A 27,793-nucleotide genomic window follows, 5' to 3' on the forward strand; every position below is an offset into this window, starting at 1 on the left:
GTACTTCATACATGTCACCAACCACAGAGACGTGGACATAACCTTAATCGTGGTGCCAGATGAAGACCACTGGAAGGAGTACCTCAAGAAGCGACTCCGGTTTGCCGTCATGTCCCCCGGAGCTCTGCGTCAGAATGGCTTTACACCCTCGGAATACTCCCTCTTGATGGTGGAGAAGCTGCTTATGATGGGAGGCAGACATTACACACAACTGACTGCGTCTCACGTGGCCATGGGTACATCAGGAAACCCAGCGACCTCGACAGTGGTGAAAGTAAGCTTCCAAGACGTCGCCGTAGCAACAGGAAGGCTTGGACTTGCTCCAGCAGTGGGCCGCATCAAACAAGGTGATTTGATAATAGATCAAGACCCAAATGGTCGTTCCATTCTCTCTGTGGCTGTACGAGATATAGGTGAAACTCCTGCCCTCCGGTTAGGGCGTGTCGTCCTAGGGCTGGACGGCTTCACCTACCTGATGGAGGCCGGAAACATGAAACGGAACGAGAGCTCTGGCTTCCGAAATAGGATTTTGTCCACAGTTCGACGTGAGGAGGCGGCAGTGTATCAAGTTACCTTCGGTATGGATCTCTAGGAGATTCACTGAAGCTCCGCATTTGACGAGTTGACGCACTGGCTTTGCAGTGGTAAGGAAATAATAATGAAATACATGTTTTCAGTTTGATTACACAAACCATCTAAAGATGCCCCAAATATTTAATAATTTGAATCCTGGTGGCAACTTAAGTACTCACCAACGTAAGTAAAGAATAGCCTCATCTTTGAACGATTGGACGCTTATGACAACAAAACATCGTACATCATCAATGCCAACGGCCTCACTAAGTTCTGGCAAACTGAGAATTTTCACAGTCCTTGCACGAGACGGAAACTGCTCTCAGATAACGGCGAGAAGAATTGCATGGATTACTTACATGATCACGTAAAGTGAGATAGAGCCAATGAAGAGCAATAATAGGTACGAACTGATATATGATGATCTGCCTCGACCTGTCTGGTGGATGTATAATGTACCATTCCCCAGGGGAAGTCCACGAATCTTTACCTTAGCGGTCTACTCATGTTTGTGCCAGTTCAGGCGTCTAGTTGCTCACGAGTCAACACTGCCAGCGCTACCACAGCCGGGCTCGGCTGCCAACACCCTGCCGGCCTCGGCAGCCGACACCACTACTGGAATATGGCTTGAGAACAGTTATGAGCCAACCCAGAATTTTCCCGGTGCAGTGTCAAGTACCGTGTATCCAGGCGAGGTATCCAGGTTTAGTGCATCAAGGTATGGTCAAATCAACATCTCCAGGCGATGTGCTAATCTGATGTTAAACAGACAGTTGATCTGCCACATCTGATATGTTCAGCGAGGTACCAAGCTTCATTACCTCCTGGTGTCATACCTCATACATCTGATCATGTTCCTGACTCAGTCAAGTGTTCCGCCTTGTTTGGTTACAAGCGGTGATGAACGAGATGTCTGTCATACCTAAATATAAGCCAGATTCGATGCATCTAAATAAGCCAGATTCGATGTATTTAAACGTACCAGAATTAGTGTGGCAGAACTCGTACATGTGCCACATTCAGTCACTGGCAGGCTGTATATGAGCTTTCACATGTTACGGATGTGTTAGTCCTGGTCAGATGATGATCTTTTCGCCAAGTGATCCTGAAGAGAAACATCACAGATCTGTGGATTCCACGACTCAAATACCAGACAGGTTTTTGAACATGTCACCTTCCACCGTCATAAAACGTTAAGTTACGAGAAAGATACAGGAAGAGCGACCATTAATGATTGGTTAAAGTGCCATCTCAAGCATCATTTTCGCAGTACGTTATAAGTGAAAAGTGTTTGCCAGCTCGTCAGCGCTGATTAGGATACCATTATCTGCAGAACATAACCGTTATATCATGTCACGGCTTTGCTTGTCATGTTCATACGAAGGTCAAGTTCTCAAAGGAACAATGATAACATTCCAAATTAGTGGGGTAATTGTGTGTCCGTTATCTACCGTAAGAAATCTTTTCCCATTTCACCAGGATAACCCAAGAGCTGAGTGAGGAGGGAAAGAAGGAAGAACATTAAATCTGGTCACTAACTGTTATGACGGTTCCTCATGGTTGACACAGGAGGCTTTCATGGTAATCGTTGAGGGTGTGGAGCGGAGCCCTACGACTTGCTTCCCTTCATCCACACCTTACTGGAGGAACTGAAGGTGACACAGCTCAGCTCCCTGTGGTGTAATTCTTCAGAATAACAAAACTCAATCTTGTAAAAATCTTTTAATAGACTGTATATTTTGGCAACTTTCATTTATTACCCAATCTGATAGTCTTTTTTTTTCATTTTTTTTTATGAAGGTCATATACTGTGAGGATATAAGGCGGCCAACACCACTGACACCAGCCTCAGTCTAATCTTTTTTTTTTTTTTACGTATTATTTGGTAGCTGTGATGTTGGAACAATTATAACTACAAATTGAATTTACGTAAAGTAAGAAATTACCCAAACTATAAATATAAAAACTATGAGTACATCAACCAACATGTAAATATCAGAATTTTTTGCTATAACCGTGAAAATGATAAAGTTCCACATAACAATGACACAGACACAACACGTACTTCATCAGATGACTCTTCCTAATGATAATTCGTACACAACAAATGACATAGCTAATATCATGCATCACTTTACAGTCAGCGGCAGACCATGTGCGTTACTCCAGTGTGAAGCACCAGGTGTTAAATGTTAAGTTCTGGTAACACTGACACTGCTAGGCCAAGACCAACTCCCTGGCAGCCCCTGGCTGATGTATATCATTAGTTCAGCACCTCATAACCTCTGCGAGTCCGCCAGCAGTGGAAGCCTACCACCACAATCAAAGTCAGCAGTGCCACAGCGACCAGAGTCCACCAAAAGACGTAGATGGCGCGCGACTGGAGAAAGGTGACCACGCTGAGCCGGGATGCCATGTCTGGAGTCACCTCCGCCAGGATCTCGAACCACAACATCGGCAGGAACACCTCCGGTACTTCTCCCAAGATGCTGCAACAGAGAGAAGGTTTACACTGTTGTGGCTATGATATAATGGCTTTATCAGGCAAGAGTTACTATTGCACAGTGTTAAAGTGTTTCCAGAGTACTTAAAACGCCTTCGATTGTCCCATACAGAAGGCTACATCGGAAACAAAGCATATGATGTTCAGGACAGAGCATTCAACGGGATTGAGAGCTTTCTTAACAGAGAGATGAGAGATTAGACCAGGATAGACAACAGAGAGCCGTAAGAATGTGTTTTGGGACCTATTTTGTTTCAATTTATGGAAACACCTTAAACTGTGAAATGTCATCCGAAAACGTTTGCATATGACACCAGAATCTGGAATGGCATTTAAATCACAATAAAATGTCTTGCACCAGTAAGACTTATAAAAGTTAAGCAGTTGCCCAAGAACTTGCTTTTGAAATTCCATGTGGGAGAATGCAAAAGGATGGACAAGGAAGGTAAATGAGAAATACGAATAATCGGTCATTGGTAGAAGCAAAAAGTACGCTGGGTGAAGTTGGAGAGGAGTAGGACATTGGCATGTTTACGAGCCCCATGAAATTAACAGAGCAAGGCAGGAAAGTTACCTTCCGGAAAACAGATACAAAATAAGTAATGCAAACTTTCAGCTGAATAGATAGAAAAGGATTCAGGATATTATATAAACAGTCCACACCTCGGTGACTGTACAAGCTTGGTCACCACACCACATAAAGGACGTTGTTGATTTGGGAAATGACCAAGGCAGAGGCATCAACGCTGTTATTAGGCTCTAAATCAAAAGCTATGAGTAGAAGTTAAAGATTTTGATGCTACAGTCACTGCGGAAGAGGAGGTTAAGAAGAGATACAATAAACGTTCAAGATTCCATCAGGTAGAGAATGAATTGACAACACGGCCCTCTTCAAACCATCAAAATCGGCTAAGAAAAAAATATAATGAAATTATACATAGGAAGATTCAGTCGACATGAGATTTTTTTTTTTCAGCTAGAGATTTGCATATGAATGGAACAGTCGTCCGCAACATGTAATAAATACCAGCACCTCAAAAGAATTTAAAGTCAGACTTTATTGACGCCTAATGGACTAGAGGGAGACATCAAGAGACTTTATAATAGAGAAACGTAATGTACTACACTGTTAGGGTAGGGAAATGAGGGCCCAAGTTAAAGACTCGGGGATGTTTTTACTACGGGATGTATATCCTGATTGATTTGATACTCTTAATTTACTGTGCAAGTCCTGTGGTCGGAGGCGACGACCGAGCTGAAATAAAGTACAGCATAGTGATATGTGTATCACGTCACGTGTGATGTACCAGAACTGCTTAACCCACCGAGTGTGATGATATGACCTATGGGAGCGCCAGTCTGCCGAACTCATCACACCAAAGGATCGAACCGTTCTAGTATAAGCTTGTACCATCATAGTCCCAATTTCAACATATCTAACTTTAGGTAGTGGTAACCGTAATAATGAGCTATACTGTGCAAAGACATTTCTTAGCTACAGTCACTCAGACCTAAATGATACACTGGATATGTTTGAAGGTATAGTAGTTTCAACAATATTACATGGGCGTGAGGCATGGGCTACATATAATGCTTTGCAGAAGAAATGTTTGGGGGCAATGTGGTGTGTGGAAGGTTTGATCGAGTAATGAAAGGGGTAAGAGAGAGGTATGATTATAAAAATAAGGGTGTGGTTGTGGGAGGTGAAGAGGGTGTACTGAAATGGGTTGAACATATGGAGAGAATGAGTGAGGAAAAGTTTACAAAGTGGATATGTGTCAGAAATGAAGAGAACAAGAACAGGGACACCAAACTGCATGACAAAATAATTTCACCGATTTCGTGAGACACAACACTGACAGGATTTTTCTCGCTTCTGCTTTTCTTTTTAAGTACACAAGTGGAATATATAGATCGGTATTAACCTCAACTGGTTAACTAGTTAAAGATCACAACACCTGAGGGAAGATCCAGTTTCATTAATGAATGAATGATACAGACAAAGGAAGAACGTCTACTTACTCTATCTTGTCTAGGTGCAGCATCCCATGGCCGGGGTATGGCTGCACTTTCATGTTAATCTGCACCCTGGCCGCCACCCTCAGGGGTACACCAATCTCCTGCAGGGCATCATCACGTCATTAACACCCATACAGTCTCATCAACACCACCCATACAGTATCACATGCCAAAGGAAAAAGGATTTTCAGTTTGTCAGTTATAAGTAACGTACATTTCAGAATGAAAAACCATATAAAAGACAAACATTACTACTTTTTTATGACCATGGTCTCTCCATAGCATGAGACACACTGTACTGTACTGATGAATCTTCTCAGAAAGTTCGAGAAACTTTCTCATTTAATGTCAGGTGAAAAGAGGAAATGTAGGGCTTGACTAGTAAAAGCCCATACTGATTTCAAGAATGAGGAACTCTGTCAGAATGCAGAGTTCTGGTTACGTCATGAAAAATAGCTTGTCTTAAAATGGTGCGGTCATCTGACAGTATGAAGGACATCCAATGAACTCCTGATAGAGCTGACATTTGTGACACAACCTTACCGTATCAGTGGACATCATCCCTCAGGAAAACACTAACTATGATCCTCTGAAACTCAACTGTGCTGCTGATGGTTCCCCCAGCACCATAACATTATCACATGCTAATTAGATCCATACCAGTTGCTTCACATTTTCTGAAAGATAAATATTCTCCTCGAGCATGATGGTACTATCTCGGGACACAAGAGCATGACCCATGGGCGTAATGGCCCACTTGATCATACCAAAGGACGTGCCATCATGCTCAGGTTTCATACCTTCGTGCTAAGGGAACAAACATAATACAGAAAATGGCCACAGAACACTATTCCACGCCACGTCACGGCATTAACTACCATCACCCGTGTCGTGCATAAAGAGATCTCACCGGGATAAGGTCAAAAAAGAAGGAATGTTTCTCTTCGTCAGGAGCCAAGCCGGTGACGCCATCCAGTAGGTAGGGATCGGCGTTCAGGAAGTGAGGGAAGGAGATGAAGGCTGGGGCACCCATCCTGCAGGACTCAGCGTTCAGGAGACCTGGAGTGGGACACAAGAGAACGTGGAAAGATACGATATATGTGACCAATACGAGATTCTTTAGTCGATTTCGTTTCCGCGGGAGACGGGTGACACAAGATCTAGAGACAATATCAATGGCAAGTGCCAGAAGCCATATTAACCACTTAACAATCACTAGATAGTGCAGTGTCTATCTGATCTAAATCTAGTTTGAATCGGTTGCACTGAAGACATATCAGTCACATGCTGTAGTGATCACGACAGTGTGTCGACTGTGTTAACCAGACCCTTAAGGGTTAGATCAAAGTCCAAGGCCATCATGCCCATGGGTCGTACAATTGTACTCAATGGGTGAAACACTTTTAAGGAAGCTTAAGACTCATAAATTTCAGGTTTTGCAACTAAACAATTCGCAGATCAGTAAGCGCTGGCAACAGTGAACTGATGAGCATTTGAACTATCTTATAAATGCAGCAAAGGACGGGCATGATCAAAAGTGATGTTCGAGTAAATCTCTCCGTTAATGAATGGTGTGGAATTGACATACAGTCTCGGGACCCAGTATATGGATGGGGCTTCAGAGCTATGGTTCACTTAAAAAACGGAAATGATGGCCTCCTTTACAGCCGGAAGGCGTTTGAGAAGACTACACCTTCCCCTACACTGACGATGGTACAGCCTTGCCCAGAGCGACTTCATGCTCACGGTATAACCACATGCAGGCGGAGTCTGGCAACGCTAACTAAACATATATTTTACACAGCTTTTATACTTGTTCGCTGTTTCCCGCTAGTACGACATCTTTACCTCCGCCCTCCCACACATCAATATAGGGGAAGGCGTACTACTTATATGAGTAATATCTTCAATCATATACGTTATAGAGATATTATGTGAAGAGAAATATCATTTTGGAATTTCATATTATTTTTCATTTTCGCGCACGGGGCAACCAACTTTTCTGAAAGCTTGCACAATGAAAGGTCTAACTGTGCATCACCCTCCTTACTGATGTCAGAACACTACACTATTCCACGTACCATTAGAATCATTCAAAATGCATACGCTCGTGCAAATCTCAGTATCTAATTTTCCTTGACTTACTAAAGTTCTGGTAGAGCTTGGAGATTGACAACGGGCATACTTGTGGTCCAGCAAGGGGTTGTGCGGGCTACCCAGGTGTTGAGGGGACAGCCATGAGCCTCTCATCTGTAGGTACATTCTCTACATGTCCTCTGTGAGGGATAGGTGTGTCTACTCTATGGTGGTTGGAGTGTGTCTCACATATACAGGTGTGCGTGTGCCTCATTTATGTAGAACAAGAGTCAGTTAGTTCACTCATCTGCTACACCTGTGGGTATGTGTGTGTCTCACCCGTGACAATATGCAGTTTGATCACCTGTGGTGGAGTAAGTGTGTACCTCATCAAATATGGTAGAAATGTTCCGAAATTAACCTTAGTGGGTGAACACATAAGGTATGTGTGGGGCGCAAGTGCGAGCGTTTCTGTGAAAAGCAAGTGTGCATGTCTCACTCGTGGAGGCCAGTGTTCATGTCTCACTTGTGAGGACAAGAGTGGAAAAGTCACTCATGATAGTAAGTGTAGGTGGTTCCTTTGTGGATACGTGTGTGTGTGTGTGTGTGTGTGCGTGTGTGTCTTGTGTCGCGGATCAGTATATTTCAGCTGTCAAGGAAGGTGCGAGTGTTTCTCAGCCAAGGGGCATGCAAAACTGTACTTCATTCGTGAAAGCAAAAATTCCCGTGTCACCTGTGTGTGTGTGTGTGGGGGGGGGGGGTCATGCACAGCGAGGTCCACGACTGCGAGGACACGTGTGTGTTCCTACCCTGTGGAGGCTACGGGCGTGTCTCTCTCCCATGTGAAGAAAAGCCTGCGTTCCTCACCTGTGGGGGCACAAGTCCCCTTGACACAGTAGCACTCGTTGCCAGGAATAACACTGCCGTTGGTGAAAGTGTGGTTGGTACCCCAGTAGCGGTAGCCGGGCAAATCATCTATACCCCTCGTCTCCTCCTTGTAGAACAGCTTTATGCTCCTGGAAGGAAAGGAATGGGTGAGGGTTAAGGGGGAAGAGAAACGATCAAGTGTATCTGTGTTTAATGGATGAATGGAATGGAAGCCGAGAATATTACATCTCGTAGATGGAAAATTGTCGACATATATACAGAGTGTCCCCAAAAATGTATTCACTTTTTGATACTCCATAACTCACCGATTTTTTTTTCAGATCTGAGAAAAGAAAAAAATTCAGCGAGTTAGTTATAAAGTGTCAAAAAGTGAGTACATTATTTTGGGACACTCTGTATATTCAGTGTTACTGTATCTCACACTGTACAAGCTGACACTCCATGATGCCTACAGGGTGGCACTTTACAACCAATAACTGTCCTTCCACAAGCTCACTGACTTACATTCCACGTGCCTCCTCAGTCTAACACTTCATACTTCTGACATCCCAAACATCCACAAACTGACACCCACACGTCCATACTTGCACCCCGAGAGAGAACATACATACTCACACACACACACACACACACTGGCTATCTACACACTGACATTGGTCACATACATGCAAAGGTCAGAACTGAAGAAGATGAGGTGGTTCTTGCTCAGGTGGGGAGGGAAGAGCTCGCCCGCCGACCCTGCCACACGGTTACAGGGAGGTGCGAAGAAGGGCGTCTCCTGCTTGTAGTTCCACCAGTCTATGTCACCTGCCGTGAAAGAGAGGTTTTAGCGATGACAATCATTACACGACACGTTTCAAACGCAAAGTAAAGCGAAAACACATAATATCTCCTAAGTTTTATGAATAACTTAAATATTTGGACATTCTTCGTGATGTAGTGCACAGAATTGTCATATCAAACAGAGAAAGAAATGCTGTGTTATCGGAAGCAAACTCATTCTTCTGGATAACAAGAACTTAAAGTTGTAGCAGTACTTCGAGACTGTAACTTGTGTCTATAGTCGTGCAACAGCTTGAGGCGAACACTTGCCAGACATATAGACAAGTTGGCCCAGTTAAAGTAACTGAACTTGGCCGCCAGGTGTCTATGTGTTACATCTTACCGAGCTTAGCCAATGTGTCGACCCCAGTCATCATGTTGTACAGCCCATCATATTCTACTGACAAGTTGCGCTGCAAGAAAAAAACAAACTTATTACCATAGTCTGAAGATGGAAGTGTAGATGATCACGTCCTAACGTTTTGAATGTCTAGGATGAACGGGGTGTAGATGATCAAGTCCTAACGTTCTGACTGTCTAGGATGAATGGGGTGTCTTTCCTTACGAACATGGAAAATAATAAATTACAAATATATTCATAGATAGAAAATATGGTTTCGAAATAACATTTTAGGTTTTAAAGGATGAAGAGACATTTTCATACTGTTTATTGCGCCTATAAGGATCCGAGAAAGTACTTTCTCGGTGGGGGTTTGGAAATAGTCTTCCCACAAAATGAGGGGTTTCCACGAGGGTTTATTGTCGACTGTTTTAAGATATAAGGTCATCAGACTCTCATTCACAGGACTCAATGATCATACAGCAACTCATCTAAGCCTAAGAAGTCAGGTCACAGAGGTGAAGCTGGGCCATACATAGCCCCACCCACATTCAGTCGCTAGCTGCTGGTGACTAAATGATTATAGACAAGTAACAGTTTACTGGAATAATGCAGACATTCGGGTGATAATACGCAGTTGAGGTAATACAAGTATTACAGAACTGGGATGTCATGATGGTTACTAATTCACTAATCATAAAAGAGCTTAAGATCAGGGTGGGATGGATGGATGATATTTTCTAACGTTGGATAAGCACATGGGTGAGGTACAGCTAAATAAACAGGGAGGCACAGTACACAGTTGACCTTTGGCTGCTTGGGATAGCCACAAACACACGTCAGATTCATTTGTCGAATACCAAAGACCCGTTCTGATGGTCTCAACCAATGAAAAGCTTCTTAAGAAAGACATTATGTGCTCTAGAAAACAGCCCTGATTGTAAAAGGAGAACCACCTTTCTGACCCAACCAGAAATGATCCTTGCTGAACAAGCCTCGAAGAACGAATACATGTTCCAAGTAATTTTCTATGAGACCAAGAAAATCTTTTGACGGTCTGAACTGGACATAGAGAAAAATATTCCTTAAGAGGTGTTTTCCAGTACTGTATTAGAACAGGCTTATTCTTACTTTAAAGGTCTTATTTTCCCCCCAAACTCTGGATTTGGAAAACTTTACCCCAAATATGCATTTCACCTTCCTGTAGATTCTGATGACTTAAACTCATGAATTCATTAGCTCCTCATTCTTGATCCAAAAGCTTTAAGGAAGAGAGGCGACTTCAGGATCATGTTGGAACAATATTGTCCAGAAAGTTCCTTATATAAAGATATAACTCTATTCCACACGGGACTATATACAATGTCAGCGACCATGGAAAAGAACTCTTGTAAAACACTTACATGAAAAACAGTGGTTTTGGCTCTCTTCCTATTGTCAAGAAAGAGACTGGTAAAATACTCCAAGACGCTGACGCAAATTAAACGGCGAACATCAAAAATTGTATTGTCGGTTAAGCATTCTCCAAACTTTCCTCTCAACGCGTGGAAAATATCTAAACATAAAGAATCCAAAAGTCATACTCTCAAGTCATTTCCTTCTTCGACGTTGACGACCCTCTCAGATGTTTCGACGAATATCGCGAGGGAAGAGGCAAATCAGCAAATATCCTATTGCACCATAGATACATCACCCACCTCGAGGCTACCAGTTACTGAACCTCGAAAAGAAATGTATAAATCATCTTTCTAAAAAACATCTTAAAAATCCTCTTGAAGGATCGATCAGATGTTTTCTTACCTTGATCGTAACTACCTTGCTTTCTCTCCCTGATAACTAAAGCTACTTATTGTCGTTTAAGAAGCTTGTGATCTTCAAGGGTCAATTCTGAAGCCCTCATGATTGCATGAATCGAAGAGAGGGATCTACATAAACCCAAAAATTCTAATTACCCCAAATCTTCCTGTAAGAACAATTCAGCTTCCATCCTGTACCTTTTTTTCTTAACTTCAGTCAAAGCATCAACACTTCCTTACTGAATTTATCATGATGATTTAGGACATAATAAGAGAACTTTCTCTCAGGTCATCGTAAGTCAACTCTCGAACATGTTTCTGGCAGCAAGTGGGTCGAGTAATAAGATGGTAACTTTCAAGTCATCTTTAATTATGTAACAACAAATTACCCATCAGCATACTCTGAGGCCTAGCTAACGGTTGAAAACACCATCAGGAAGTGAGCATTCAGATCAAGGATGGCTGAATTTTCATAGAGATTAAATCTCCGTCAAGATGGATTAATTACCAGCTATTCTGATGCAAATGTTCCTCCACAGTTTTCTTCAACAAGTGTTTCATGCTCAGAGATTATCTGTTACATGGGGATCCTATTCTGTCTTCAAGATTACTTGAGTACTCTTAATTCAGAAGCAAAACTGGAGTACTGCGAGATATTCAGTTGTGTGTGACGACTGAAAGAAGTGATATGTTAGAATGTTTGAATAAAGTCATTTTAGCCTGGCTGTGCTTCTTACGGTTGTCTTGCTCTGGTGGGGGTAAACCAAAGTTTTTAACCAGCGTAGGTGTGGGTTACTCATGCCATTTCTGTTTTCCTTTTTTTTAAGTAATAGTAATAAATAAATAATAATAATAATAATAATACTAATAATAATAATAATAATAATAGCAGAAAAACAGAGGGCTCAAAACTATAGGTCACATACCCGGTAGAACCAAGCAAACTTATCATAGCTTGCAAGTCCATCAGCGGCACCCAGCAGCGGCGAGAGGAAGTGGAAGGTGCCGTTGTCCGCCACCACCTCCCTTTGTATCCAGTCCAGCAGCGGGTCCTGAAGAGGGAAGACACGTACTTCATCACCTGCCAGACAAGTGCTGCAGAGCCAGACTAGAGGAGGGTATGTTAAAGTTCTTCAACCACACACCCGGGAAAGTCACATTGTACGAAGCAGTTCGGACCAAATGCTTCATTCGTCCGGGTTGCAAGGTAGTCGTCATGGGGAGGTGCGGCGCCCCATACCACAAAGATGTGTGGATGTCTTCTGAAAAGCAGGATCAGGGGGAACAACAAGGAAAAGGCAGAGCGACAGGGAAAGGGCAGGCTATTGTGGGAAGGGCAAGGCAACATGGGAAAGGCAGGGAGACGGGAGAAGGGCAGGGCGACATAGGAAGGGGAAGAGCGACAGGGGAAGGGTAGAGCTACAGGGAAAAGGTAGATAAAGATCTCAGGAAGAGAGACGTTCACAAAGGAACAAGACAAACACCTTTCCAGTAGAGCTTCACCGTGGCATCCCAACCTACGAGAGAACAAAGTTAGGTTGCTGATGTTTGCCACTATCCCTACCCCGCTCTACCGTTTGCAGCTCCTTCATAAAGCTTCGAATATCGCTTCTACATTCGCACTATCATTAGACTTTTTTTTTTATACTTTATCGCGGTTTCCCGCGTTAGCGAAGTAGCGCCAGGAACAGGAGAAGAAGAAGAGGAAAGGCCACATCCGCTCACATCCATTCCCTAGCTGTCATGTGAAATGCACCGAAACAGGGCTCCCTCTACACAACCAGGAACCATAGATCTTTCCATGGTTTACCCCGGACGTTTCACATTCGCTGGTTCAATCCATTGACAGCACGTCGACCCCCATATACCATATCGTTCCAATTCGCCAGTCTCTTCCTTCAACCATCTGGACTTGTCAAAATTGCCTACTTATTTCTTTCAACTATCTACACATCCACTCATCATCCCCACCAAATCTCTCCGGCATCTATATATATTACCCAACAAACATTTTTCTTCTCCGTTACACAATTTCATCTCTCTTATCGCTCCATCCGACCCTCCCATCATTTCTTCTTCATCTAATTTAGCCATCTTTCGTTCTGCACCAACCCAGCTGCCACCTCCTTCCTCAAAATCCCCACTTGTCTCATCCTCAGAGCTTCCCTATGTTTCCCCTCCACACCTCTCAAGCTGACCTACCTCTACTCCAGTAAATATGATCTCGCTCACGGTGCCATTGATAATCGCACGCTCATCAAGCAAGTGAAACACTTCGTTGATTGCCGTAAGGTACATGGAGTGGTTCCGCACAGCCCATGCCACAGTCTGTGGAAAGAGTAATACAAGATTTAACGTTAAGTCATGCCTCCTGAAAATGAGTAAACCTGATGTTACTGTACTTATTATCCCTCAAGCACGGCGCTACGACCAGTAGGTTTGATAGTGTGGCTTATGACCAACCCCTAAAGTGTATGATAAAAGCACAGGATATCATACCAGCGTCGTATCGTACACTCTTCCCCCCACGGTCGTACCATCGTGCTCAAGGGGTTACTTCCGTCTCTAAACATTAAAAGCTTTTTACACTTACAACACAATCTTGATCCTGCTGCAAGTTGTACCAGTATGTTGTGAGAACAAAGGTTTCATAGCTGCTTCCCACACGTTTCCTGGCTGGAGACTGAGCTGGGAGGTGCACCGTGTGACTCATTTGGACAAGACACAGAACCATACTGACATGAACCATACGACCTTCGGCCTTACTATGGAGTCCAAGCGGAAACACATGTCAGCTCTAGTTATCTTGGTTTTTACGAACAAAGACACTTCGTCAGGGTGACCTTTTCCTTCATTATCAACTGCATGTTTTGACGTGTTCTTATCAATCTTTGATTTGAGAATCTATCTCTGAAACTGTGATAGAAATATACGAGGTGCCAAACCCCTTGAGAATTCTATACACTACTCCTGTGAACGAGAACCTCACTTTAGGAGATCTAATACCTATGTGTCAACAACTTGCACCTTTAAAAGCATTGGGATAATCTGATGCCAATCAGTAGAAGAGACCCCAACAGTGCAGGTTACTTTTTTAAAAGTGTAAGTTTTGTGTATAGTTCGACTGTTGTCTCACCATGCTGATCACAGATATACAAACTGTAGAATGCTTCTTAGAATTCGATTTGCCCAATCAACTATGCAAGGACAAAGTCCACAGATTATCAGTTAGGTTTATTGTACAAAACCCTTACCGAGCCTAATCCATTCACTTTCTGATAACCAAAGAACAACGACTGGCATCAGGACAGGAGGAGGGAAAGTAAGAGTAGCAGAGCATCAATGGCCTCGCCACGGGTGCTGTTGTGCAATGCGAGTCACTGGTTATGTGAGGAGCAGCACAGGTGGACCTTTGGCTGGAGAATCGCGACTGCGTGAACAGTCGGATGGGATGAGGTACGGTCGTGGGTGACGTTAGCAGTGGTGACGGGTCGTCTTTTCATGATAATTCAAGATAAACGATTTTTCAGATAATGTTAATTTCCCCCAAATAAATGTCATTTATATAACATGTAACATAGATGGCACAGTCCTCTTGCCGAACCTTCTCATAACAAAGACTTCCAAGGCCTGGATATAATGAAGACTCAGACGTTGACTTAGGTTACACCTCAAAAAACTCTCGACTACAACTCAAAGATTCCTACTACCTTGTCGAAGTGTCAGATTTTTGTAAACTTTTGGGTAAAGGAAAAAACAATAAAACCTTCCCCCAGCAGCTAGTACCCCGACTCACCACAGGGATGGTGTTCACGGTGACGATGGTGTCATACTGGGAGTTATTGCCGGAGAGGGTCTCGTCCCAGATCCACCACCGCTGCTGGTAGTAGGTCACGGTGTTGTTAGGGTGAAAGGTCACGTTCTGCTTCTCGTGGTACTCCCTGCCGGAGGTCAAGATCCAGTGGCCATTACGTAGGTGACGAGGTTGTGGGAGTGTGAAGGTATTCGTGAGGTTCATCTAGGGGTCTGCTGATTTACAAACTGGTATTAGTGTTAACATAACGCGCAACCAGTCTCACAGAGATCCACGGGAGAAACACGATACTTCCAGCTATCGATATGGTACGACCAAGCCAGTGTGAAGCACTGGGAACCACGAATATGAGATGGTGTTCGGTACAGACACCAGCTTTGAACCAGAACCGCGAGTGATTATAGTTGGATATGAAAAATGGGCTAGAGAATATCATTAGACAAATTGGTTCTTAGAACAAAACACACACACACACTTGATCGCAGTTTCCCGCGTCAGCGAGGTAGTGCCAGGAAACAGACGAAGAATGGTTCATCCACTCTTATACACACACACACATATATATATATATATATATATATATATATATATATATATATATATATATATATATATATATAAACATTCCTATGAGTCATAAACATGTGCATATTAATGCTTGCCTTCATCCATTCTAGCGTTACCAGCCCCACAGGTAACAGCATCGCTACCCCCTGCCTCAGCGAGGTAGTACCAGGAAAACAGACAAGAAGGCCACATTCATTCACAGTCTCCAGCTGTCATGTGTAACAATGCAACGAAACAATAGCTCCCTATCCACATCCAGGCCCCGCAGACCTTTCCATGGTTTACCCCAGACGTTTCACACGCAACTGATTTGATAAACCATTATCATTACTATCATTATTATTATCATTATCATCATCATCATTATTATATCAGTTATTATTCTATCATTATTAATATCATTACTATTCTTATTATCATTGTTATTATTATCATTATCATCAAAGACATAAGAGTTATGTGGACGTTATTTGTAAGGAAGGAGTGCGAGTGACAGGAAAGAGTATGAGAGACAGTAGCAGTAGGTCTGTAGGAGTGCAGCTGCTGAAAAAGATGGCAAATGAAAGATGGGGCTAGAAATTATTGTTGAAAAGTAGTACAAGGAAATATTTTGGAGGAAAGGGAACAACATGGCAAATGGGGCTAACAGTGAAGAGCATGGATAGTACATGTATATGGCATGATACACTCAGTGTCCTTATACAGGGCAAGGTGGGAAAGTGAATGCTCGAATTACGGATGTGCAAGTCTGCTGAGTATACCTAGAAAGATGGGATGCACAGAACAAGACTAGGGAGCAATGTGGCTTTAAGAATTAAGATATGTGGACCAGGTATTAGCCTTTAAATATCTATGTGAAAAATACTTCAAGGAAGAGAGATCTTTGTATATGGTCTTCATAAACCTGCAGCGAGAGTGGGTCGGGTGACAGAAAGGTGCTCTGTGGGAGGGACTAGTTAGTATGGAGTGAAAAGAAAGTCACTGAATGGAGCGAGGACTGCCTGCCAGGAAAGTATGTGTGTGTGTGGGTAGAAAGGGAGGAGGATGAGTAATTGTCAGTGATGATGGGATTTGCATCAATGGGTAGGAAGAGAGGAAGGCGAGTGGTTTTTAGAGATGATGGGTCTACATCAAGGGTGTATATTGTCACCTTGGCTATTTAATCTGTTCGTGGCCTTAGAAGAGAAAGGAGTGATGGGTGATCTAATTAAAACCCTGAAGTTTTATAAAAGATGAATGAAGTGGACACTGAACAGTTCTTTGAGAGACGTATGAACATAGCAACCATGGGTAATAACAAAATCAAGGAAGAAACGTTAAAAAAAAATATGTGAAGCAGCACTTTCATAACATACGAGTGGTGAATGAATGGAACAGAATGAATGACACGGTCGATTAATGCAGGCAGCATACACAAATCTAAGTTGTATGATACTAGAATATGTTCATGGGATGTGGCCCCACAGGTGTAAAACCCTCCCCAGACAGTACAAATAGGTCATTACAAATGGGTATTAGGTAATTCCAGTGCTCCTCCCTGAATCCCACACACTACTCTTCCCTGACCCGCCTGCACACTGCTTGTCCCTGATCTCCCACATACTGCACTTCCCTGCCCGCTGCACACTACTCCCTGATACCCACACACTTATCTTCCTTAATCCCCTTTACACTACTTTTCCCTGATCCCCCACATTGCTCCTCCCTGACCCTCAATACAATACTACTCCTTGTCCCCATGACACTGTTCATCCCTGACTCCAACATACTGCCCCTACAACATTTGGCAAATCCTGGACTCTCCACACGCTGCTTTACCCTAACCCCTAAACAATGTTCCTCCCTGACCCTCCCCCGCACATACCGCATCTCCCTGGCTACCGCACAGACGGTTTTCTCTAACCTTAGGCACACTGCCCTGATCCTAACTTATACTGCCTCTCCTTGACTCCCTTATCTCAATACACAGCCAATCCAAGATCGCTATACGCTGCCATCTCCCTACACACTGCCTTTCTCGATTCTCCCGTTCACACAGTGCCATTCTCTGACTTCCTTTCTGCGTCACAATCTTGGTTCCATCTACACAGATCAAGAAATTCTAACGCTATTGTTCTCTTCCAGCAGATAACCTCGTTTTACACCACCTTGTCTTCTGTTATCTGGCTTTCCCTTGTACTTTCAATATACTCCTCTCCCGCTTCTCCTAAGACCCACCTCCAGACGTAGGGACCGCACTCCTGCAGGATGGGCTTTTGACCATTCTTGAAGTCTTCAGCATTGGTGAGGTTGAAGAGGTACAGCTTCAGGAGAAGAGGCACCGGGGTAGCCTTCCACATCTCGTAGGCCTCCGATCCCTCGCGGATCTCCATGTGCTGTACAAGAGACGAACAGAATGTTTCCATAAGTTTTAAAAAGTTAGTTTTCCATTTCTTGAGAGCATCATCATGCAGCGCGGAGTGGGTACAGAGGAGAACAGACTGGGAAGCATAGTGTGTGGGCACCTGACAGGGTGGTGAGAGAGAAGTCAAACGTAGTGGTTAAGAGAGAACGCATCAGCAGAATACAGGAGGGTGGTGGCGTAAAAATGAATGGGCGTACAGAGGAAACATAACAGCGAAAGTGGCACGAGATAGAATATGGAAGAAGCGAAGACCAGCCAATACATTACATAGACAACAAATAGATCTTGATAATTTTATCAACGCTTTCCAGTGTCACCTTATTTGATTATATGTCGAAGTGCTTCAGGATGAACTGTTCGTAACTTTGGGAAATAGCTATTTACGCTATAAACACTTTTTATATTTCTCTGTGGTTGCTGAATTACCTGCGGGTATGATATGAAGCATCGCAGTTCACTGAACGACAATAGAGTATCGGGAAAACATGTATTTAAAAAAAGGTAATACATATGAAAAGAAAGATTAAAACCTCTAAATTCTTTACCTAACATCCTTTGCAGTCAAGATTTATCTTGCTTTATAATAATGTAGTCGAAATTCACCAGTCAAGCTTACTAAACTGCACCACTAACTCATGACAAAGCACGATTCCCGGAAGATAAATAAAATGTCCGTATATTTGTCAACATTTCAACTACTAAGTGAAGTTAGGTGTATTCTTTATTGGTTCTGTTAATATCTTACAAGTGCACTGCCTACTTTTCAATTTATCAAACTCCCATTTTCCATGGTATACACAAACCTTATCGCCTTAAACACCTTTCAGTGAAATACGATCCTCTATTTCATGCTTTGCAACTTTTTTCTTACAGCTTGTTGGATTGTGGACCAACCGTCGTGGTCAGGATTCGAACCTGTGCAGGTCGTCCGACCTCATGCTTGCATGTGAATGCATCATGGTCACTACAGCTAACCGCTGCACCATGGAGGTACATATTTTAGTCTCTACAGACAATATTGATACTACAGAACACAATTATTCAATAATAAGAGGTAATAGCAATAGTGAGCTACACTTATAAGTACCAAACCACCAACATTAGGCTAGGATCGGTATGTTGTTAATTCTTTATGGCTAAAATCCAACCTGACCTCATTTAATCTTATTTTGCATGGAAATGTAAGATTCCTTTTATCGAACTTTTGAGAAAACTTCAATGGGAATCTTTATCAACAATTTCGTAATAAAGTAATGTGATAATAATAAAGATTAATAACTTGACAACGCTAAACAAACCATATTACTAGCAAAAGAGAAATGAAAGCCAAGAGTAGTATCAAATGATTGCAATGCTTATCCCCTTTCTTCTTCCCACTCTTCTACACTGTTACCCTATTGCTGCTCGCGCCTCTTCATGATATAAGCTAAGCAGGTTTCTTCCACCTCGGTCGGAGTCTTACTTCCATAAAGAACTCAAAAAGTCAGAATACCAGCAGCTGAACACATGCTGCGGAAAGCTTTATGACCTGCATCTGCAAAACATCTTACGAATATACTGTAGCCTTTATCTAAAATGAGATATCACTACGGAGTATTTCGCACAACAGACTCAAGGAAACCAACCACATGACCCTGACTGCTAAATAAGGTGTAGTAGTCACAGGCAAGTGTTATACCCCTGAAAGTGGTTCCTTCGCCTCATTAACTTTTTACGGCAGAATGTACGCTCCTTACGCACGAAATATATCATGCCGAGATGAGGTTAGCCAATGGGGACCACGAGAAATGGTAACTTATCAAGAGGTTGGGCGGTGGAACATCCGCTCGGTCTGTAGTCTGTTTGTTGACATTCGATTCGCTGATTGTCTAGCAGCATTTCACGTAACCTCTTATTTTCCGCGTTAGTTTCCACTGTTTCCTTATTCAGTACCTTAAAATTCAGAGATCTATTCTATTCTCTAAATTACATATAATTCCCCAGCAAAATCACTCATATCCAAAGCTTGTTTTTGTGTGAAGCTAAAACGTACGAATACCCTGATAAGCTCTAATCTAACCACTTAAATACTACATTAAAACAACGTGTTTCCAGATTACATACACCCAGTCACACACATGCGTTATCGCAACTGCTGCACCTCACTCACCGACTGCATGATGGAATGTATGAGGGCGTAGTAACAGCCCGCCAACATGACCACACTGAACACTAGCACCAGCAACGCCAGCACCAGCAAGACTACCTGGCAGCGAGTCATAAACCGCAGCTTCTCCATCTCCTTCCAAATCAGATTTTTGTTCGGCAGGAGACGATCTTGCTCAGTGCCCACCGCCGCGTTGTCGTTCCCTGGGTCGCCCGATCCTTGTTGTCGGTGCCTCTCCTTGTCGTCCCTGGCTGCGTACGCATCACTTTCTTCAGGAAGAAAAAAAAAAAGGTAAGAAGGTAAACACCTGGCCAAATTTCTTACATGGCAACTACCAATTTGGTACAGCCGCCGTGAGATGGCGTGCGCGTTGTGTGAATTATACCATTTGTAATTAGTTTGTATGTTAAAGGGAGAGGTCTCTACATTCCGACCCGTGTGTGTTATAAGGAGAAAGTTTACGCTCGTGTTGCGCCCTCTCTTAACTTTGTATATATATACTTTTACCATGACTACTCCTATATGTGTACACTCCCACACATTAGACAGGTGTGTACACAGTTACAGGAATAAAGACATGTTAGATATATACAACTTTAAGAGATGGGGGTAACGCGAGCGTATAACTCTCCCCGTAACACACATAATAATCACACATCCCAGCCTAGCCAGATACGATACCTATTTTTTGACAATACCCGTATGGGCTTAGTTGTAATTACACATGGGCAGGGTGTGGCCCGACAGTCGCGCCCAGGACTCAAACCCATTGTGGTCAGAACTCGGGCTGTACTGTTGTGTTTCATAGTTGATAACTTTATTAAACCACTAAACCGCAAAGGCCCATGTGTGATGATCATATAATCATTTGAGTTACGTGGAGAGAGTTATACACTCATATTGCCTCGTCTCGACCTTGGATATATTTATCATGTTTTTATTCGTATGTGAATACACAAACACACACCCGCGCCTAAGCCAGATATCCATATATCGACTAGCCCAAAGGAGAGGATGAACACCTGGGTGGGGCCGAACCCAAGATTCGAACCACTACAACACAGAGGCCCGTGTTCGATTACTATTTGCTGTTAATATCTGTATCTTATGTGTGGCGGGGTGGCGACGAAATGGATGAAGGCAGCAAGTATGAATATGTACATGTGTATATATGTATATGCCTGTGTATGTATATGTATGCGTACGTTGAAATGTATAGGTATGTATATGTGCATGTGTGGGCGTTTATGTATACACATGTGTATGTAGGTGGGTTGGGCCATTCTTTCGTCTGTTTCCTTGCTCAACCTCGCTAACACGGGAGACAGCGATAAAGCATAATAAAAATAATATATACATACATACATATATATATTATATATATGTTAGTTTCGACAATACGGGTGAATATCCAACAATGCACTGTACAACTCCCTGAGAAAACCTTGCAGTGGGAGACTTTGAAACAACGACTAGCTGAAAAACTGACTAGCTCAGGACGCTGACTTTGACTTGCATGACAATATATCAGCGGACGGTTCTCAGCCAGTGACATGCTGAACGATCTCCCGATGAAGACGTGCTAGCTAGTGTGTGTGTGTTCGGATCATGGTTGCGGCAGTCGGTCCAGTCAACCAAATTGCTCATCCAACCCTGAAGGTTGGTCGATAAAATGGGTATATATATATATATATATATATATATATATATATATATATATATATATATATATATATATATATATATGATATGATGATCACGCTAGTTCGTGATAGGTATGAAGGCGAAATCACAATGCGGTTGTTCAGATAATCATATGTAACGTGCACTTTTCATACATGCTGCACTACATGTTTCACGGAGACAATCCGCCTCATCAGGCGCAAACAATTCTTGAAGTAAAAAAAAAAAAAGCTAATAGAATGTACAGGATGCTCACCAGTTACAAACACAGAACTGCTGTTCACATGCAGTCTAATGGGCACCAAGCCTAAGGTTGGCTATTCTTGGTCCGTGTATAAAGCCTTGGTATCCTCGGCTCTATATCTGTCATGTAACTAGCTAGGATTTTGAAATCTGCCCCACACATCATGTGTTCCCGCGCATGCGCATGTGGAATGGCGGAGGAAGCCGGACGACTGAGTGAGCGGTTGTGCGATATGAACGACCTTTGTGCTCACAGTTACTATACCATGTCGGTGTTGAGGCGTACATAATACTACGCTTTCCAAATACCTAGTCCGATGTTCATAAATGAATAGATGAGACAAATGGATGGATAAATAGATTAACTTGAATATATATATATATATATATATATATATATATATATATATATATATATATTTTTTTTTTTTTTTTGCTGTCTCCCGCGTTTGCGAGGTAGCGCAAGGAAACAGACGAAAGAAATGGCCCAACCCACCCCCATACACATGTGTATATATATACATGTGTATATACATATATATATATATATATATATATATATATATATATATATATATATATATAATCCAGATTGATTGCCGTCCCCCGTGTTAGCGATAACAGCAGACAACTAAAAGGTCACATTCTCTAGCTGTTATGTGTTATGTACCGAAACCACACCCTTCTATCCACAACCAGGCCCCACAGACGTTTCCATGGTTTACCCTGGCCGCGCCACTTGCTTTTGATCAGTTCATTGACAGCACTTCGCTCCCTGTATACCATATCGGGTTTTGTGGGGACAATCCACCTCATCAGGTGCCAGTACTGGCACCTGATGAGGTGGATTGTCTCCACGAAACATGACGCGCCACATGTATAGAAAAATTACGTTAAATAGAATTGTATGAACTACTGAAGTGCGATTTCACCTTCATACTATCATCAAGGACAAGTGTGATCGTCATCTCTCTCTCTCTCTCTCTCTCTCTCTCTCTCTCTCTAGATAGATAGATAGATAGATAGAGAGAGAGAGAGAGAGAGAGAGAGAGAGAGAGAGAGAGAGAGAGAGAGAGAGAGAGAGAGAGAGAGAGAGAGTCTCAGCAAAGGAAAGAAAACATGTTAGGACTTTTGGTACACTGATAGCAATTATCATTATCTACCTAGTGAAATAATTATCGTATTAGCAGGCATTGATAAACTATGGCCTTACAATCTCTTCCCCACACCTGCTGTTGTTGGGCCGGCTTCACCAGTACCCCCTGTCTTCCCCTCTGATACGCCCACCCTGACTCACGGTTTTTCTTCTTTTCTTGAATCCCACCATGACCACATTCCTTTTTTTTTTTTTTTTTTTTCATGCTGGAGGCTCCAGTCACAAACAAAATCCCACATCAAGTCTGTGCCTTGATTGAAAAATTGAGAGGTTAATGACGGGACAAAATGAGGAGGAAAACCTGTGTTTTGAAAAGTGCCAGGTCATAGTTATTGGGTGAGGCATGAGAGGGTAGAGAGTTCCAAAAAGCTTCGATGTGTTAGGAAAGAAACAGTTATCAGAAAAGCCCACCCTCGAGCTGCCAACGGCCACACAATAATCATGTGATGTAGAAGCTTGTAGAATATTGCGTGATGTAGTTCATGGTGAAGGCACACAAGAAGCCAGCCAGCTCTTGTCAGTAAAATCCAAAGTGATACCTGTATAAGAAGGAAGGTGAACCAACACTGTGGCGTAGGTCAAATGAGTCAAGTTTTGAAGTTAGCTTAGGAGAGTTTTTAAGTCTGATCGCTTTCGACCCAACTCCGTCAAGTAAGAATGCAGAGCTAGAACTACCTCAGATGCGAGAGCAGTACTCCATATGAGGGCGGGTCAATCCTTTGTATAAACAGAACAACTGTTCAGAAGAAAAGAAATTTCGACATCTAAACAGGACATCCACTTGCTTAGAGACAGATTTAGCTATTCCCGTAGTGTTGGGCTTACAAGAAAGACTGGGTGTTACAGTAATACCAAGTATGTTTTTGAGTCAAGAGGTGGAATTACAGAACCGTCTTAGGAGAGAGGAAAGTTATGAGGAAGTTTCAATAGAGAGATGGGTAGAAACTGGGTCTTGGGAGGTGTTAAACTTCACCAGATTTCGTCTGCCCCACTGAGATATCCTGTCCTAAGCCTGAGTCTGTTGAGGAAGTTGTGTCGAGACGAGATGCAGATCGGGTGAGAGAAGAAGGAGCAGTACACATTGCACATTACCTTGTGAATACCTTGTGAAGTCTTCAGAGTTCTTAAACCCTACAGTTCGGTCTGGGCCCAGGCTGCTGCAATGGGTCTTTGGTCAACCAAGATGTTGGAAGCCGTAACCCTGAGGCCCAAATAGCATCCACAGCCTGGCTGGTCTGGTACCCTTTGTAAGGCACTGGTCCGATGCACTCTTGAACTTGTTTACCGTGCATCCCATGCTGTTCCTGATGGTAAGTGGCAAGGATTCGAAGAGTTGGGCCACGTATATTTAAGATGTTGAAGCGATGCGCAGGTATAAACCCCCAGATTCCTATTTACAAGGAAGCTTACAGATGCCCAGGTACTTCCCCGAGAGAGAGAGAGAGAGAGAGAGAGAGAGAGAGAGAGAGAGAGAGAGAGAGAGAGAGAGAGAGAGAGAGAGAGTCCCGCAATAGAGTCCAACAGTAATGTTATCGTTGTGGATCAAAATATCTTGTGTCAGGACAGCGACCCAAACCAAGCATCACCATGAATTAGGATTAGTTCAGTTAATAACTTGAAAAATATAGGGTGGATCATGACTTTTGTTCTGACCTTTGACCTTAGCAACCGGCATTCAATAGGGGGGTCAAAGTTACCAAGAAGAAAAGTTCCCCATTATTGATCTCTGAAAAAAAATGGAATTGATATCCAATTGTGTGAGGCCCTCGCACTGTTATTGAGTAAGTCTTCGATGATGTTCATGTTAGATTCGCCAGGTATACTTGGCAAGGGCTCTTGTCATACTTTGTCATATTTCCTGGTATTACCCTTATCATACTGCCTGGCACAAACCCTTGTCATACTGCCTGGCACAGGTCCATGTAGCATTGCTCGACCAGTCCCTAGCCATGATATTTGGCACGGATCTTGTGAGACAGACTGCCGGTCCTCAGGTGCGGATCAATATCACGTAATTTCCAGTGCGACATAGAGAGAGAGAGAGACAGAGCGTGGCGGAGACCCACTGCACCACTGACTCGCTCAGATACAGGTGTTACTAGCTTTCCTGTGAGTGTTGCTGCTATCTAACCGCACTCTGTGGACATGTGTCTACGAAAATCTCGGACGGATTCGAAATCATGAGAACGAAACATACGCCTACATGACTCGGGTCATCTGGGGCTTGTGAAGGAATATCTGGAAGCCGAAAATATTCTTAAAACCTCTTGAAGATGACGTTATAACTCTTGGGTATAATGGCCTGGCATTTTAGCTGACCATTAAAGTTCCCTTTCTTCCACAAAATGATCCAGACGCATTCTTTTTGAAAACCTCCAAAGTCCTCACGTCAATCACACTCTCTGACAAGTCATTCCAACAATGTTCCTTTCTAACCTATTTTATCGCGAGTCCTCGACGATCACCCTGTAATCCTGGCGACAATGATAAGCGAAAAAAATCTGAATCGCGTCACTTCTCTTGATTCTAATCATATTACTCTTTAAACACTCTCCTTCATGTCTCGACTCCTTCAGCCTGTTCTCGTAATCCAAACTCTTCAATCCTCCGAAATGAGTTTATTTGCTCTATATGACGTGACCAGGTCTGAGGCGAAGTGCTGATGTGAGGTGACAAGATCAGAGATGCTGAAGTTAGGTGACCAGACATGATTACGCTAGCGAGGTCTTACATAGTAGTTAATACACTTAACAGATCACCTCTTTACACTTACAAATTACGTTCTTTCAAATCACACTTGATTTGATCATACTTTGTTTTCTTTGTGTCTGGCCTGTATACATTGCCTAAAAAAAAATCTTAGGTCACTGACAAAAATTACACCGACCTAATCTTTCTTAGTATAGTCGTACAACTGAATATAAATTAATTCAAACAACAAAATATCACTGAGTTCTGACGAGGCTTTGTGATAGTGGAAGAAAGTATGTTTAATTCAATTTGAAGCAGCAAACGACCAATTTCTGTCGTAAATTTGCTTTACAACTTATTGTCGTTCGCGATTTTCGATCTTATAATGCAGCCCATATCATTAATGTTTATGAAAGAGAACCGGTCTCAAAAATGATCCATGTGACACACCACCTGTGTCATCTAACCAACCAAAGGCTGGACTACGCTGTGTACTGACAGTCGGTCAATATCCTAATCATCGAGATAGAACCCGATCTGTGCCATGTCAAGACTTTTGTTAGTAACCTCTAATGTGAAACTTAATTCTACATTTTGTCATCTATCCACTTGCTGTTGTCAATCCACTCGCTGGATTCAATAATGACTTCTGCTCTCATGAAGAAACTTGTTTTTCTTAACCCCAAGATTTCGCTCACTATCTGTCCGCCCACATGACTAGCGTATCTGAAAGCCATTCTGAAAACTTTTGACGATGCATCCAACTTTGAATCATGTGTGAATTCCAGTATCATTTCTGCCTTCACCAATGTTTACATTGTTTAGATAGATATGAAAGTCACTGTACTAAATCCAACCTCTGCAGCACACCACTTCTAACTTCAAGCCGCTCATATTTACTTTTCACTAGAGTTAACTTTCTACCCCTGACCCACTCATCCATCAGTTATGAACTGGAAAAACATGAAAGTCTGTCAGTAGACAAAGCTTCAGCGATCATCATGGTGTAGTCCACCAGACAGACGGTGTTACTGGGAGCCCGGCGGCGTAAACAAACTGGGGAAACCATAGCGACGCGGACGCTGGTGAACGAAAACATAACGTTGACGACAAGCATGGGGACGATGGCGATCACAACAATGCCTCAATGGCACTGGTATAATGAATATGAACTTCACGTTAATATTACTTGGTATTCCACTTCATTACCTTGACTTCACTGACCTGTTGCAGGGGTATTTCAAATGCCCCAACAGAACTAAGATGATCATGAGGCGTTGCAAGTGTTGGCGGGACCCTGCTCTGGTGGTGAGGCTGACCTGTAGCGGCCAGGTTGTGATGACCTACTGCTAACCAGATCTCTGCTGATTTGAATGTATCCAGATCTCTAATATCATTGGCCAGGAATTAGTCCTGCGATGATACTGTGTGGTATTAAAACTAACCTGATGGTCATGACCCGTCGTGACTCGAACATTCACACACGTACCGCCATCATGTCGTACGTCGTTCCTGTCGCCGTCCGTCGACATCCTGTCGAATGGGTCAGCAGCGTGGGGTAGTGGGAGCTAGCTAGCGTGTGAGCCACAAGGTAGGCGGTGGATGGTCGTCCAGAAGCCGGGGTGATCACTCATTCACCAACCGGTCGGCAGATCCACACTGACCTGGTGTAGCATCACTAACTACGCTGATACGCCAGCTTGGTTGTGGTTCGGCTCATTACACCAGCAACAGAAAGAGATTTCGTCTTGAGCTGTAACGAACTTAATTCACGTTAGTTTGGATGCAACTGAGTCCATTTCAGCAAGTCCACTTTTATAATCTTCACGGTACAAAGAGGAACGCAGTCTAGGTGTCCTGTTCGGGGAGAAATGATCGCGAAAACGGTGTAAAATATTAGAATACAACCCGCACGTGACACCTCGCCACCACAACTGTTGCGCAGGGCTGAGGACGGTGTGAGGGCCGGGGGACGGTGCTGGGACCAGGGGACGGGGTGGGGGCAGGATGTGGAGGGGGGGGGGGGAGTCGGGGGGAGAGTGTGAGGGCGGAGGACGGTGTGGGGTTGAGGG

The 27,793-nt window shown here is 43.1% G+C and overlaps 2 protein-coding genes across 4 annotated transcripts in view; one reads left to right on the forward strand and one right to left on the reverse strand.

The window, feature by feature from the left end:
- The window catches only part of LOC139764399 (uncharacterized), a 32,045-nt gene extending 29,726 nt beyond the window's left edge, over positions 1 to 2,319 (forward strand). For both annotated transcript variants that reach the window (XM_071690989.1, XM_071691069.1), the window contains one exon: positions 1 to 2,319. In XM_071690989.1, the coding sequence (XP_071547090.1) occupies positions 1 to 592 (592 nt within the window). In that variant the 3' untranslated portion in view covers positions 593 to 2,319.
- LOC139764514 (protein croquemort-like) lies at positions 2,283 to 27,681 on the reverse strand. Of its 2 annotated transcripts, none has more exons than XM_071691202.1 (12): positions 27,211 to 27,681; positions 19,952 to 20,217; positions 17,616 to 17,773; positions 14,814 to 14,958; positions 13,220 to 13,345; positions 11,944 to 12,069; positions 9,225 to 9,294; positions 8,725 to 8,866; positions 8,039 to 8,187; positions 6,006 to 6,154; positions 5,099 to 5,196; positions 2,283 to 3,062 (listed from the first exon to the last, which is right to left on the reverse strand). In XM_071691202.1, the coding sequence occupies exons 1-12, from the start codon at positions 27,251 to 27,253 to the stop codon at positions 2,837 to 2,839; spliced, it is 1,698 nt and encodes a 565-aa protein (XP_071547303.1). In that variant the 5' UTR covers positions 27,254 to 27,681; the 3' UTR covers positions 2,283 to 2,836. The 2 variants fall into 2 exon arrangements, with proteins under 2 accessions (XP_071547303.1, XP_071547402.1); XM_071691301.1 differs by lacking the exon at positions 27,211 to 27,681 and adding an exon at positions 21,888 to 22,024.
- Positions 27,682 to 27,793: the final 112 nt, after the last annotated feature.

Source organism: Panulirus ornatus, chromosome 1, assembly GCF_036320965.1.
Source record: "Panulirus ornatus isolate Po-2019 chromosome 1, ASM3632096v1, whole genome shotgun sequence".
NCBI classification, from domain to species: domain Eukaryota; kingdom Metazoa; phylum Arthropoda; class Malacostraca; order Decapoda; family Palinuridae; genus Panulirus; species Panulirus ornatus.